The sequence below is a fragment of the Labrus bergylta genome, chromosome 23, assembly GCF_963930695.1.
Source record: "Labrus bergylta chromosome 23, fLabBer1.1, whole genome shotgun sequence".
Classification (NCBI taxonomy): Eukaryota; Metazoa; Chordata; class Actinopteri; order Labriformes; family Labridae; genus Labrus; species Labrus bergylta.
The window spans coordinates 21190682-21205661 of record NC_089217.1 but is presented as its reverse complement, the minus strand read 5'-3'; the positions used below and the strand labels follow the sequence as shown (position 1 = coordinate 21205661).

General features: G+C 39.1%; 1 protein-coding gene across 4 annotated transcripts in view; it reads right to left on the bottom strand.

The window, feature by feature from the left end:
• The window catches only part of LOC109987623 (kinesin-like protein KIF21A), a 42388-nt gene that overhangs the window by 14996 nt on the left and 12412 nt on the right, over nucleotides 1-14980 (bottom strand). For 3 of the 4 annotated variants that reach the window (XM_020638759.3, XM_020638760.3, XM_020638761.3), the window contains exons 2-17: nucleotides 12814-13036; nucleotides 10141-10323; nucleotides 9067-9216; nucleotides 8564-8698; nucleotides 8321-8485; nucleotides 7606-7721; nucleotides 6575-6770; nucleotides 5514-5703; nucleotides 5123-5186; nucleotides 4713-4913; nucleotides 3349-3396; nucleotides 2592-2652; nucleotides 1936-2047; nucleotides 1647-1835; nucleotides 1306-1505; nucleotides 1101-1208 (exon numbers count right to left, since the gene is read on the bottom strand). In XM_020638759.3, coding sequence (XP_020494415.1) covers nucleotides 1101-1208; nucleotides 1306-1505; nucleotides 1647-1835; nucleotides 1936-2047; nucleotides 2592-2652; nucleotides 3349-3396; nucleotides 4713-4913; nucleotides 5123-5186; nucleotides 5514-5703; nucleotides 6575-6770; nucleotides 7606-7721; nucleotides 8321-8485; nucleotides 8564-8698; nucleotides 9067-9216; nucleotides 10141-10323; nucleotides 12814-13036 — 2341 coding nt within the window. The remainder of the gene's footprint in view (nucleotides 1-1100; nucleotides 1209-1305; nucleotides 1506-1646; nucleotides 1836-1935; nucleotides 2048-2591; nucleotides 2653-3348; nucleotides 3397-4712; nucleotides 4914-5122; nucleotides 5187-5513; nucleotides 5704-6574; nucleotides 6771-7605; nucleotides 7722-8320; nucleotides 8486-8563; nucleotides 8699-9066; nucleotides 9217-10140; nucleotides 10324-12813; nucleotides 13037-14980) is intronic. The other variant, XM_020638762.3, reaches the window with a different exon arrangement.

The window sequence follows — 14980 nt, the reverse complement described above, 5'->3', positions numbered from 1 at the left end:
GAGAGTTAGAAAACTAGGACCTAAGGGAGTCGGGTATGGCTGCATCCTGGTGCTCTCTCGTCTGTGTGCTCTTGTCTCATGCACTCTGGCGCCCCGCTCCTCCAGAAATTTACAACGGCAAGTGCGCTGGGTCAAGAAGCAGTTTACGAACTCGCGTATAAATTATTAAATTAAATATTTACAGTCAATGATTAATTCAAACATTAGCACCGCGCCAAAAGAAGATAAGAGTGTAGAAGATGGTGAAAAATATGGAGTCACGCACCTGAGGTTTACAAGAAGCCCAAATGAATGTGAATGAAAAGACGTTCAAATGAGTCACGCAGACGGGAGAGTTAGCGCTGTTTGTTTTAACAGCTGAACCGACGCTGCTGATTGAGCTGTGTGTTTCTATATAAAATGGCAAATGGACTTGAGCTTATATAGCGCTTTTCTAGTCTTCCGACTACTCAAAGCGCTTTTACACCACATGTCACACCCACCCATTCATACACTGATGGTAGTGATCACTATGTAGTATCATCAGAAGTAACTAATCCATTCATACACCAGCACTGAAGCAGCGGGAGCAATTCAGGGTCAAGTGTCTTGCCACACAACGGACATGTTCCTCAGCTGGGGTACCATACCAGCACCTGGTATGTTTGTTATATATCACATGTACACTACAGATATTTTTATTTCCGGAGCCTTATGTTGAAAATTAGAAGCTCAGGGGGCTCGGCTTCAGGCATCCAGGCGAGAGCACACAGAGGAGAGCACACAGACGAGAGAGCGCCAGGATGCAGACATACACTCTTGACCTAAGGTAAGAAGTCATTTCAAAATAAAACAGCTTGATGTATTTCATATGTAAATTATATATTTTTTAAATATGACAAACACAGTATTTACTTTTGATGAAAGGCAACATTAAACCATGTTTAACTACACTGCACAAACTATGAATTATAATATCATGTTGTTGTCACAACTGTCCCGCATGACATTTACTGTCTTTCCTTATCTGTTATGTAAATAAATGAAGTGATATGGCTACAGGGGAAAGCTATTTAAAAGACACATTTTAAATCTGTCTTTGAATAATAAATCCCCCTCACCTCTGCTCTGCGTTGGTCTTTCTTCAGAGAGCTGATCTCCCTGTTCCTCCTGCACTCCAGGGCTCGGTTTCTCTCCTGCTGCTCCTTCATTTGACGCATCAGTGCCACCTGGTGGACAGATATCACAATATGATTCACACACATATCATTTCAAAAAGTGTGTGAGGGAGAAAGTAAAAAAAACATCCAAAATGAATTTCTTCACCTTGGTCTTCTTCATCTCGGTCACGTCCACCTGCAGTTTCTTGAGCTGCTTCTCGTACTGTGACTGGTTCTTTAGTAAGCGGGCGTGCTCCTTTTGAGCCGACTGGAGCTTCTGCATCTCTTTGTTCATGGAGCTCAGCTTCCTTTCATACTCAGCTTTGATCTTCTTAGCTTTCTCCTCAGTACCTGACTCCACTGAACCTGCAAATGAAAAAGATATGAAGTGAATGGTCTTTCCTTTGTTGTGTATTTTGAGCTTGTTTAACATACAGTAGTGCTTTTGCTGCTTAGGTACAACTTAGACTTACTGAATGTAAGTGTCTGTTTGCAAGTGTCTCTTACCCATGTTATGGAGCACCTTGTCCCTCTCTAGCTGTGTGTCTTTGATTTTGTTCTGCAGCATCATCAGCTTCTGCTCATACTGCTGTTTCAGAGTGTGCAGACGCCTCTGGCTGTTCTCCAGCTCGTCTATCAGCTTCTGCTTGATAGCGATTTCACAGGTGATGTTGGCAAGGTCCGCTTGGACGTTGTCTGCGCATAAACACATCATTGAATCACTTACTATCATTGAATGCCCCCTTTTTTATCTGATAATGTCAACCAAAAAAATGTCTGTGTTGTGTAATTTCACCTTTCTCCTCCAGTTCTTCAGAGTCAGACTCATCAGATGTCTCATCTCCCACCATATCAAAGTCCTCCTCCTCTCCATCTGCATCCTCACCTTCTTCATGGTCACTGCCCTCCTAGCAACACAAGGCAGACGATGATAAAAAAAAATAATACATGAAAAAATCATCTCTGAACAATGTTCTTAATATGTGATTTTTCACACTTAAATATAATAGAAATCCAGTATATCCTCTGAAAATAACTCTGTGAGTCATGACTGTGTACAATGGGTGTAACACCCGAGTCCCACTGTCTGTGATGTTTTCAGAGTTTTCAGAGTCCTATCTTCACTTTGTTTACATCGCCCGTATGGCCGGCTGACTCCTCCCCTCATGTATAAAAGTAGTTTAATTGAGGGACTAGAGAAAAGAAGAATAACATACTGTACTCACTGCTTAACTGTGTTTCTAGATCACGCTCATTTCAGGTAAATTTACATGCAGTGTGAAGATACGAGCATAATAAAGATCACTAGCATTAGCATGCTAACACAACAATGCAGCGCGAGTTGTTTTGGTTTCATGCTGGTGTTCAAGGGCGACATCTGCTGGATCAAAACATTGCATATAAAGCCTTTAAATAGAAATCTCAAAGACTTGAGAGAGAACGTCCACTCACCACCTCTGCATCATCGTTGCCTTGCTCCTGCTCGTTGTCCGGCACTTCTTCTTTGACAACACTGAAGGAGAAAAGAGCGCTGTTTATAGACCGATGAAAACGACCCGGTACTCGTTGTGTTGATAAGTTTGGAATGAAGTGCAGTTTAAATCCACGGACATGGTTTACATGCAAATGATTGAACACACTTGATCAGGTAGAGTGAGTGGATGCAGAATCAGTGTTTTGATGCATGAATGATTTCAATGTGACTGCATGGGGGGAAACATTGATAAAACACTGGGAAAGACAAAATTATTACAAGAAAACATTTGTTATCATCTGAGTTCATTTAGAGAAAGGCTGCCACACACTACAAAGATTAGTTGACCATACTCTTAAAAGATTTAAAAATCAAACTTAAGAGACATTTTCTCAACCCCAATTTATTTCAATGTAAAGAACCAATTATGATAGGCTCTGATCAACATCTTGACATGTGCAGTAAAGAGGGAACAAAAAGAGAGGGAACAGAAGGTTAAGAAGAGGACGTGAGAGATGGTTAAAACAGATGCGTTGCATCAGGAGTGTTTACCACCTGTAGTTGCAGAAGAAGTTCAACATTTAACAGTTAATATGCAAGCTTAGAGAGGGAGGTGTGGGTTTTGAGCCGGGTCAAAAACAAATCCTTTCAATTACTTGAATGCATGTTAGGACAGGATTTGCACTGCTGATAATTGAACAGGTTTCTGATTTGACCCAAAAGGCTGTAGCAAACCTGTTGTGTTCAACCTCATGGTGGTGATTGTCTTCATATCGTCTTAGTCTTCATGGAACAATGTGGAAGGATGGGGGTGAAGATTGTAAGGGGAAGGTGAAGAGGGTAGGCAGGCCCAAGTTGGGACAAGAAAGGGAAATATTACAAACAGAGAGTGAGAGAGCAGAAAGAGGTGAGTGTAGAGACTCTCAAAAACAATGTTCAAATGATGATCATGCTTTAGAGATACAGACGACCAACAATCAACAGACCCCATCAATGTTTCCTAATGGAAGAATAGAAAGTTGTGACATTGCCACATGATGTGTTAGCGAAAATTAAATGAAACATTTTATTCAGGTATCAAATCAAAGAAAATAATACTTGTAACGTTTGATATCCTTTAATTATGTGAAATGTGGGGCGCCGGTGGCATCATGGTTAGTGCGCGTGCCCCCTAAACAAATAAATATACGGAGACTGTAGTCCTCCAAGAGGGGAGTCTGTGGCTCCTTATCCATCCAGTCACTCCCCACTCTCTCTGTCCCCAGTTTCTTTTCTCTTCACTGTCCTATCTCTGAATGAAGGCATAACAAGCCATAAAGTAACTGGTAGAAGAAGGTGAGTCAGTGTGAGGATTTAATGTTTGAAACAGATGTCAGGTTGCTTAAGAGCACCTTTTCAAGAACCTTTGATATGAAAAGAAGTTTGGAAATGGGTCTGTAATTCTGTGGAAGTGATTGATTAAAGTCAGGCTTATTCTAGTAAGGGCTGAATGCCTGAATATCTTTTTTTCCTTTTCTTTTCCTCTCAATTATCTTAATTATATATTGATATATGTGTTGATATTAAGTCAACTAATAGTATTAAATATAAATGGTGGATAATGGTGGTCATTATGATCAGGTTAGAAAAGTAGTGAACTTTTGTACTTTTGAGATCAGAAGATCTGTCAAGTAAATATAGCCAAATGTAATCTGGTGTTCCTATAGGTCCATTGACTTAATGCTTAAACCTAGGGTACAATCTATATCTAATGTGTTTGGTCAGATACGAGCTGTTCTAGATTAAAGGATTCTGTGAACAATAATTAAAACCATTAGAGGGATCATCAATATGGATATGAAAAACACCAGCAAATAATAATAACTTTGAGAAAGTTCAAAACTACGAAAGATAAAAGTTCAAAAAATTAATTTGCAAAACTAAAAAACAACAGCTAGACCTCCACCTCTACCCCTGTCTCTTAGAGAGCTTAAATCATTGTAACTAGTAGGACATAGCTTAAGCATCTGGCTGTGCGGTTGCCAGGTAACAGCCGAGTCTCAGTTAAGAGGAAATAAGATGGAATTAAAAGGTTTATTAAGTTAAGACTACTTTTATACCTCTTCTTCTTCTTCTTCTCCTTCTTCCTGAGCTTTTCCAGGTCTTTCTTGGCCATCTCAATGACATCACTGGCCCCCTTCTCCGGGGCAAGGAGGGAGGAGAAGGAGCCAGGGCCGCCGTACAGCGAGGAGCGAGTCGAGACCCGAGACAAATTCTTCCTGAGATTCTCACTCACTGCCTCACTTTCAAGAAGTTTAGCTCTGAGAGAGGGTCAAAGTGAATATAAACTCACAACTCAAGAACCTGTGAAGACTTCATTCATTGTTATTTTTCTCTATATTTAGTTTTTAATGATGTAAACATTGGATTGCAGTATGAGTGCTTGTGCATTTGAAGTCATTTGAAAGGGTTGCTCACAATGAATAATAATGAACATTTTCTTTAAAGTCATAAAATAAATGAAACATACCTGAGCTCCTCAATTTCTTTGATGTAGTTCTGAATCATGTTCCCAATCTCTTCATTGCCTTCGCCTAAAAGCAGACGCCTCACTTTAGCTTTAACATGAATTTAAAGTGACCTATAAGCAGTCTAAGAAGACTTTTATCTTATTGTTTTCACACTTTTCTACATACACTATAACCTCCACAAAAAAATGCTTAGTTTAAAATCATCAACCAATAAGTTTGTGAGTGGAAAGAAACTGTAAAAATAATAAGCTTGTTATACTACTGTATGTAGAAAATGCTATCATACTTATACGCTAACTGAAGTGATGAATACATACAAATACATGTGCTTATGTGTCTCTCTAAATGACATTTTGTTTTTAAATCAGACTGTACTGTCTCATTCCTTACCTGCTTTAGCCAGAACCTGGTTGGCCTGGTCACTAAGGATCTGTGTGAGTCTGGCTCTCTGAGCGTCGATGGTCTCCTGCATGGCTTTCACTCTCACCCTCAGGTTGTCATTCTCCGTCTGCAGCATGGCGTTCTCATGGACCAAGTCATTGATGCCTTCCATGCCGTCTTCACCCACCATACGCTTTCCCTGGACATCAGGCAGAGCAAGTCATGTCATGATGTCTTTCATCACTCAACTCATTGATTTCATTGTTCCTGCAGCAGCCTGATACATCTATTAATATCAGTCTTATGTCCATTATTATTACCAATGTGAATCTATCTGACTGTCCTCACTTATCAACAGTAGGGTTTTTTTTTTTTTATACTTTTTATTTGATAGTTTTGAAGAAAAACAAGATAAACTGTCAGAGCATATATATACGTTTGTATATGGTTTGTATAGAAGATCTACCTATAAGTGCATCATCTAAATATTTCTGTTAGCTCATTCTACAACAGAGAAGAGTGAGCAAAAAGAAAGGGAAAAATACAAATAATAAAATAAAAAGAGAGCAAAAGAACAACAGAGCATATTAACTTATCAAAAAATAAAATGAAAAATGAAAAACAACATAAAAATAAAAAGTGGGCCTTGGATTTTACAATATTTGGAACATTAGGGTTGTTAATACTGATATTAGACATATCATACTTTGCTGTTTCTGCTAATACCACAAATACATTTGACCATTTGTTACATTTGTTGTTGTTTTTGTTGCCTTGTTTGTTAATTTTGGATCTCTTATCCTATAAGCCCAACACAGTCGAAGCAAATGACTGTTTAACATGAGGCCGGTTCTGCTTGAGCTTTCTGCCTATTCAAAGGACGTATTTTCTTGCCACTGATACTTTGCTCAAGGTGGATTAATGTTGGGTCTCAAAAATGAATATAACAAAGTGTCTTGAGAATGAATTTCCTATGAATTGGTTCTATACTTATAAAAACGATTTGATTCTACTTCTGAGAAACATATCTCAATGTTTCAGTTATTTCATCAACAAGTGTCCCTTCTTACCGTTTTATACTCCATCAGCTCCATCTGAAGTCGAGCTATCTCTGTCCTCAGGGCGCTGATCTGCTGGCTGGCCCGGTCCTGATTCACCATCACCTTGTTCTTAATGTTTCGAGCTCTGTTTGCATACTTCAGAGTGTTCAAGGTCTCCATGAAGTCCCGGTCTGATGGGCTGATACAGGCGATCATCATGGTTTGACTGGGGAATGCACAAATGGAAAAGAGGATTGTTTTTCTGCTCTTTTGAATGCTCTTCATTCTTGTGATAAGGATTGGTTTTTATTTGTACTGAAGGAAAAAATTAACTTGTATTATGATGCAAGTAAACATTTTTAATGCAGACCACAGATGATTTGGAATATTTGTAACAGCCCAGTTTTCTAATGCTTTAAACCAGTGTTTCTCAGACGTTTCTCCAATGAGCACCACCACAGAAAACATCTATCATTATGGTCAACATAGAAATACAGCAGCGTAGGGCAATTTAACTACATATGGAGTCCATTTTATTCCTGATATGCATATTATTTATTATTGAGCGCACACCACGCACTGCCTGGCCTGCGCTCATTCTCTGTGCCACTCCAAAAAAATCACATCTAGTGAGTAATATTTTCTCTCTGTGTAGCGTCGTTTGTTGCTAGTGGTTACCAAAGCATCACTGGCAGTGCTAAAGTAGCCTCTTGCAATCGTGCTGGGTTCACTGTCGTTGGCTTCAGTTTCCGCTGCACTTTTCTTTCTAATTTATTATTTTATTAATAACAACATTAACATAGATAACCTATTTGCTTCCTTCTCTTGCTATCACAGCCTTGCTTGTCAACCATTTTATTTGTAAAGCTTAAATCAGAGACTCCCGGTGTACCACAAGAGGGATCTCGTGTTCCAACTGCTAGAAAGTTTGAGAATGAAAGGTTTAAACTTTCATGAAGAATCTTCTGGCTGCAGCTCAGTCAATATCTCAAAGACAGCATGTCAAACTTTGAGCTCCATTATCAAAGCTATAATTGATTGCATGAGTCAGCCCCACAAACCTGTTGCCACCCAGTGAGTCCTGTAAGAGCCGGGTCAGTTTGGAGTCTCTGTAAGGCACGTGGGTGGAGCGTTTGCTTCGGTCTCCCAGAGCACTGATGACATTCCCCAAAGCGAGCTGAGGTAGGACAGGAGGAAAACAATTATAAGACTTTCTGGGTAAGGGAATGCAAAAAAAAAAACCTATACCTTTGAGAAACTCTTTAGTCTAAATAACATGTGTTGAGTTGACTTCCAGCTTAGTCATTATTTCAGAGCAAGCATGTTACTTCTAGGCTGCGTAAACATATTTAAATGTAAATGACAGATATGACAAAGGACACATCTGAGTGTTGGAGCGTCAGAGGAACGCTTAGCAGGTCAATAGTGTGTGACTGTTGAAATGCTTTCCTGTAATGCATGCAATGAAAGTACCTTCACCTGTATACTTAGAAAAACTAAAATGTATAAGAAGAGTAAAGGTAAGTTTAAGAGAACTGCTGTGGGACGAGGTTAAAATCAAATTGAGTTTGCACCCCAGACTGAGATATGGCCACCTGAGGGCTCTGTTGCTCCAACCAAAAAAAAACTAGAAGACTCTGATGATTGTTGATATGTGAAATTAAAGAATGACAGATTTAATTCTTGCCCCATTAATGAAACATTGCAGGTAATGTAGCAACACAACCCTTGACTTCATTTCTAAGTGTAATATACACAATCTATTTGTTTCCTCACCAGCCCACAGTTGATGGAGATGCCTTCTTTAGCTCGGTCACCTGTCGCCCCGGTTCTCTTCAGTCTCTCAGAACCAGCCAGGTCCACAAAGTGGAACTTGGCTGACAGAGTCTCAAACTCATTAATGTCTGAGTTATTAGCTAAACGGTTGTCTGTCTCATTATCCTGAAAGGGAAGGGAAAAGATTAAGTCAAGCATGTAGACATGTCAGAGAGGGCTCTGGTGCTGCGTCTGAGCACTTACACTGTTTTCAGACGAGCAGACTCGGACTTGGCAAAGGTGGATGGTGAAAATGGCGTGGGACCGTGAACTCTGGACGTTCATCTGCGTGCTGGCGGTGGTTCGACACAGAGCACCAAGCTTAAGACACTGTATCATCTGTAGAGTAGAGGTGAGGGGAAAGCATGGCAGGACAGGAGGACACATAAAATAACAATGAAATATGAGGTATGCAGACGGCCTTTCCTGCATCGTCATTTCCCATCTCTCTCACTGATCTCTGATCTCCTGCTCTATTCACCACCCTATCCTAAAAGGGCCGTCCTAATGCTGGTTTTAAGTATTTTAAAATAATGACAGTATTTGTTGCTACAGGACAAAGTAGTAGTAAGGCTGAAATAGTTGTATGACAATGATGCTTAAAACCATAGCAAAGGACATAGCCACAGAATACACCTATAAAACAAACACATCCAGAGCAGTCATTTTACTGTGGTGCACTGTTACATGTGGGGCATGAAGCTGACCTCTGCTGCAGAGTTGACGGTGCGAGTGGTGACCCCCACTGTGTAAATTCCTCCGTTTGCATCCTCGTGGATTTTGATGTTAGATCTCTGCTTCCTGGCTTCCATGTCTCGAGTCGAGTCGAATAAGTCCACCACTTCCTCGTTGTACAACTGAGAAAGAAAGAGAAGTCAAAGATGATTTGATTACTGTCATGATACTGTCATGATATTTCTATTTTTGTAGCTTATAGCAATGTTTGAATTTGTTTTTTTTGAGCCAGGGACAACAGATGAAAATTAGCCTTTTGGCTAACTCTGGCATATTTATCGAAATGGTCATTAATATGCAATGTCCCTGTAAAATAAAATAAAATAAAATAAAATAAAATAAAATAAAATAAAATAAAATAAAATGAATGAATCAGAATACTTTATTAATCCCAGGGAGAAATGTGTTTGTTAGAGTCGCTCTAAAACACCAAAAATTAGCAGGAAGTGTAGAGATAAAGTTCCAAAATAAAATATTTAGAAATAGAATAATAATAGAATAAGCATTAAGTAGTACCAAGTTAAAGTCATAATAATAATAACAATAATAACAATTAGCTATGTACAAGCACAGGTAATTGAGGATATAAACAATATTTACAAATATAAATATACACTGACGCATTTTATAGTGTATGTACAGTTAAGAACAGGAGATTGGAAATGGATCTTATAAAGTAAAATAATTATTTATTTTCAACATCAGTTTCTCTTCCCAGCTGCTCCCTCACCAACTGTTAGCAGCTACTTGATGCTTGTTAAAAATAAAGCCAGGAGCTGCAGCAGAGACAGACTAATGACAGTTTAATGACTTTAGGGTCATCTGGTTGTTTTAACAAACTTTAAATCACTACACCCCCTGGTGACCTTTGACCCCTCACTGTCAGCATGTTCTAGCTACGTCTAACTAATGGACTCAAGTGGACGATATGTTTTGAGTTTAGACTGAGTGCTGAAGAGTGCACTATGACTGAAGGGGGGGGGGGGGGCCCAGATTTCTGGGTTCACATCAACTTATTATGGTCTGTCTGTGGATGTTTTATGCACCTCCAGGAACTGTGCATTGATCTTGAACTCGGGGACCGGTTTGCCCTGCTCGGTGGCCGCCTGTCTGCGCTCCTCGATCCCTCTGAACAGGTGGTTGACAGCCCGAGGAATAATACCCAACTCATCCTCTCCGATGTTGATGTCGAAGCCGGTTCCCATGGTGTAGGTCTTCCCTGAACCGGTCTGGATATGACAGAGGAGACAGAATTGTCAGTAACTTTACCAAAATGGGAAAAAGTTCATCTCTTCTTCTCCTTCCTTTGTTCTTTTCCAATGTACTCTCAACATGTTTCATGAAGTTTTCTTGACATTTCAACATACATGTCAGCTTTAGTTGCTGAATCTTGGAACAATTCAACAGTCCCACATATTGGGGTTCAGCTCTGAGAAGTTCCCCTAGCATAGGGGGGGTCAGAGTGGTATCCATGGCAAGAGGAATGCAACATTGAGCTCAAAATCGCACGTCATCCGTTTCCTCCCAGCTGAAACTCCATGAAAGAAACCCTGACAGGAATGTGTGCGTGTCTGCACGCTGATTGATCATGGACTGTCTTCATGCTAATCTGTGTGTGTGAGTGTGTGTGTGTGTGTGTGTGTGTGTGTGTGTGTGTGTGTGTGTGTGTGTGTGTGTGTGTGTGTGTGTGTGTGTGTGTGTGTGTGTGTGAGAGTTACAGCAGTGTGCGTTTTATTCCATCAGTATGCACCTGTCTGGTTACTATGTGAACAGAGTGATGCACTGTGTGTATAATGTGTCTATGTGTGTGTGGCCTCAATATGCACCATGAAAGGCTCTTTGACAGGAACACAAGAGCTGCAGGAACAATGTGAGGAGAGAATAATAAACAGAAAGGAGAGTGAAGGGCAGAATAAGAAGAGGGAAAGCTTCACTTGTTCAACTAAAGAAAGACAGCAAACACCCTCAGTGCAAAGCAGCCAAAATGACTGTCTGCTTTTGAGAGGGAAATGTCGGCTTATTCTGAAGAAAACTACATTTAAAATAGAAAAAAGGTCTTACATAAGTAAGTAAGAGAAAGCAGGAGTAACCTAACTTTTATAGAAACACATCATGTCTTGTGGCTGCATTTTATTGCCAGACAAAATGGAAATAATTAAACATTTGATTAGTTGAATTACTAGAAGTTTTACTTTTTTTGATTGATTAATCTTGGGCATAAGGCAGAGAGTATAAGGATGACTTTTTTCCATACATGTACAGGAACGTTTTGTATGTCAATGAATGTTTAAATTGTCCACCACACAAGACAAACAAATAAACACAGCTAAACATTTTCTATTGTTTCAATATCAATTCCTTGGGGATGTCGTTAATATATCTCATAAAACCTTGTTGTCTGAGATTGAAATGAGGAAATGATATCTGTCTGTTAAACATGACTGTAAGCTTAGCCTAGCATTTAGACCCAGGACAGGGGAAACAGACTATCTGAGGTCAAAAACTCTTCTTTTTTATTAGGTGCAATAGAGTGACAAACTGGTGACATATACATAACAAATGAGGCACAAAAAAAACAAACAGACAAGGTCAGGACAACAACTCCAAAATACAGTAAAAAATAAAATAAAACAAATAAAGACAGCAAAATACTAAGACATCAACAGACACACATCAGACTACGACCAGCAAAACTACAAAACTATATGAAATACATAAGAAATGATACAAGAAGTAAATGGTAAATGGACTTGAGCTTATATAGCGCTTTTCTAGTCTTCCAACTACTCAAAGCGCTTTTACACCACATGTCACACCCACCCATTCACACACTGATGGTAGTGATCACTATGTAGTATCATCCATCAGAAGTAACTAATCCCATTCATACACCACCACTGAAGCAGCGGGAGCAATTCAGGGTTAAGTGTCTTGCCCAAGGACACATCGACCTTCCGGTTGAGAGGTGACCAATTGAGCCACAGCCGCCCACTGAAGTGAAAGAAGCGATAGAGAGAAGGGGAGAAGGGGAGGGAGAGAAGGTGTTTTGTAAGGGGGAAAGTTGAGCAGTGTGTATGGTGTATGTTGAATATGTTGCTGTTGAACAATGTTGTGGTGTGAGAGGTAAGAGTTGGTGTAATGATTATGTTTTAGGGGTAGTTTTTGGGTTTGGTTTGAGCTTTTGATTTGATCAAAAACTCTTCTTAACAGCAGCTCAAAATGTCAGCCCTTAATGAGTTTTTTTTTTTCTCCAAAAAAATGTAAAACAATATTTATATACTAGCGATAGCTATATATTAACTGTACAGACAAGAGTTAAAAGAAAGTGATAAGCACATTTTCAAAAACTATTCCTCTTAAGTACAAAGGTCACTGTTTCATATGTTTAAATCTCAATAATGTTTGACTTTGCCTGATCTGGTATGAGGTGAAGCATTCTGCTCACACTGTGCTGTGACCCTCCCTCCCTCTCAGGCTAATCTATCAGAGCCAATATGATGCTAGGTGATGAGAGCGAGTTGGAACATGTCAGCTGATAGTGTATTGACAGAGCTGGTGCAGCTGTGAGGCCTGTTCCCTCCCTTATAGCTCATCTGCTGATAGGAAATAAAATCAGCTTCATATCACATGCTGACATACATATCTGGATGCTGGAGGCAGGAATGATGTATGTGTCCCTAACTACAGTAAATACTCTAATAAATAAATCAAAGACCAACCTGTCCATATGCAAAGATCGTGGCGTTGTAGCCCTCAAAGCAGCCTTCTATAAGTCTCTCTGTGCAGTGGGAGTAGATGGCCTCTTGCTGGGAGTCCATATCAAACACATTGTCGTAGGTGAAGGCCTTATCCTTCCCCAGCACGAGCTGTGGCTCCCCGGGCATCACATAGGTACAGATGTGACAGCCCTCCAGCTTCTCTTTGGCCAGCTGAGGACGGATCCTGGTCGACAGAAACAGACAAACAGTGAGATAAACCCCAAGAGATCAACATGAGCCTAGATTTATTTAAAAAGTATCAGCTGTTTGGAACAAAATATACAACCAATATATATTTTTTCCACTATTTGAGTTGTTGACAAAAACATCTTCTGGATCACAAATCTCTCCACTGTACACTCGTTTTATAATATTTAAGTTACTGTGTGGGGGCAACACTTCACTGCAATCACGCTCTGTGCTTCAGAAAAGAGCCAAACGCTTAAAGGCTTTATATGTGATTTTTTGATCCAGCAGATGTCGCCCTTGAGCACCAGCATGAAACCAAAACATCTTGTGCTGCATTGTTGTGTTAGCATGCTAATGCTAGCGATCTTTATTATGCAGGTATCTTCACACTGCATGTAAATTTACCTGAAATGAGCGTGATCTAGAAACACAGTTAAGCAGTGAGTACAGTATGTTATTCTTCTTTTCTCTAGTCCCTCAATTAAACAACTTTTATACATGAGGGGAGGAGTCAGCCAGCCGGCCGTCCAAACGATGTAAACAAAGTGAAGATAGGACTCTGAAAACTCTGAAAACATCACAGACAGTGGGACTCGGGTGTTACACCCATTGTAGACAGTCATGACTCACAGAGTTATTTTCAGAGGATAGACTTGATTTCTATTATATTTAAGAGTGAAAAATCATATATTAAGACTCTAAAGGAAGAATATGTGACATTTAACACATAAATACAGGAAAAAAAGAATATCATGAGAACCTCCTCACTGCTTATTTGGATGGAAAAAAGTTACATAAAGCCTTTGATTATATAACGCTGCTCGGGATCACACTCATGTCATATTCTTACAGTCCAAAATACTAAAACTCACTGATCTTGTAGAACTTTAAACAGCACAAATACTGCACAGTGCAAAAAACAATCCACTGCCAGTAAATATTCAAAAGCTATTCTATGATAGATAGGGGGAAATTCTGGCCATACGCACAACACTCAGATGTTTTTCCATATCAATTGTTTGCACAGGTACAGACAGGGATGAAGGATTTAAAATTCTCTGGGTGGTTATGATGGTGCTTATAACATTTGTTCCTTTTTCTGCTTTTTTCTGCTTGTTTGCTAAAAGGAATAAAGGTAATTACATATATGTTAATAGCTGTGGTGAGTGGATAATGGAAAAAACAAACTAACTTAAATGAATTACAACACATATAATTAATTATGGGAGTAGAACATATAAATATAGAAGACTGAAGAAATACATGTTCAAATATGTCAATGGTAGGAAAATTAAATTACATTTTGCATATATATATGTAATATATATATATTATATATTTTTGTATGTTTATTGGTTGATGTATATAACAGATGTATTATTTATTTATTCACAAGTTAGGATTAAATAAGGAAGCCTATGTTGAATTATTAACTAAAGATGAATGGAGAGGGGGCAGGATTACATACCACTCCTTTTCCAACACACTACAAATTTCTGTTGTCTTGTGCACTATTCTTTTGTGGGTTTGATTGTTTTTTTTTTCTTGAAAAAACAAGAAAAAAAGAAAGAAAATAAAGTACATGTTTAAAATAAAGACTTCAATCAATCAATTAAAATATATCTAGAAGTGATAAAAACAAACTTACAAACTTGTGCTTTGCGGCTAACGGCTAAAATATAAGCTGTGTAAAGATCTTCAGAAGACGAAAAGAACCCATAAAGGCCTCAGTTACAGTTCTATACTGACTGTTGTTCAGCATTGTCTGTGTACAGAAGATTCAGGGCACATTTGTCTTTGCATCTAAAGCCACATATAGGATGTTTTGGTTTACAGTAAAATAAAAAATGAAAAGTAGCTGCTGTTAATACAGATTATATTTTCACTGAGTTGGAGGCAGATGTGTGCTTCTACTGTTTAGCATGCACAAGTGTGTCAG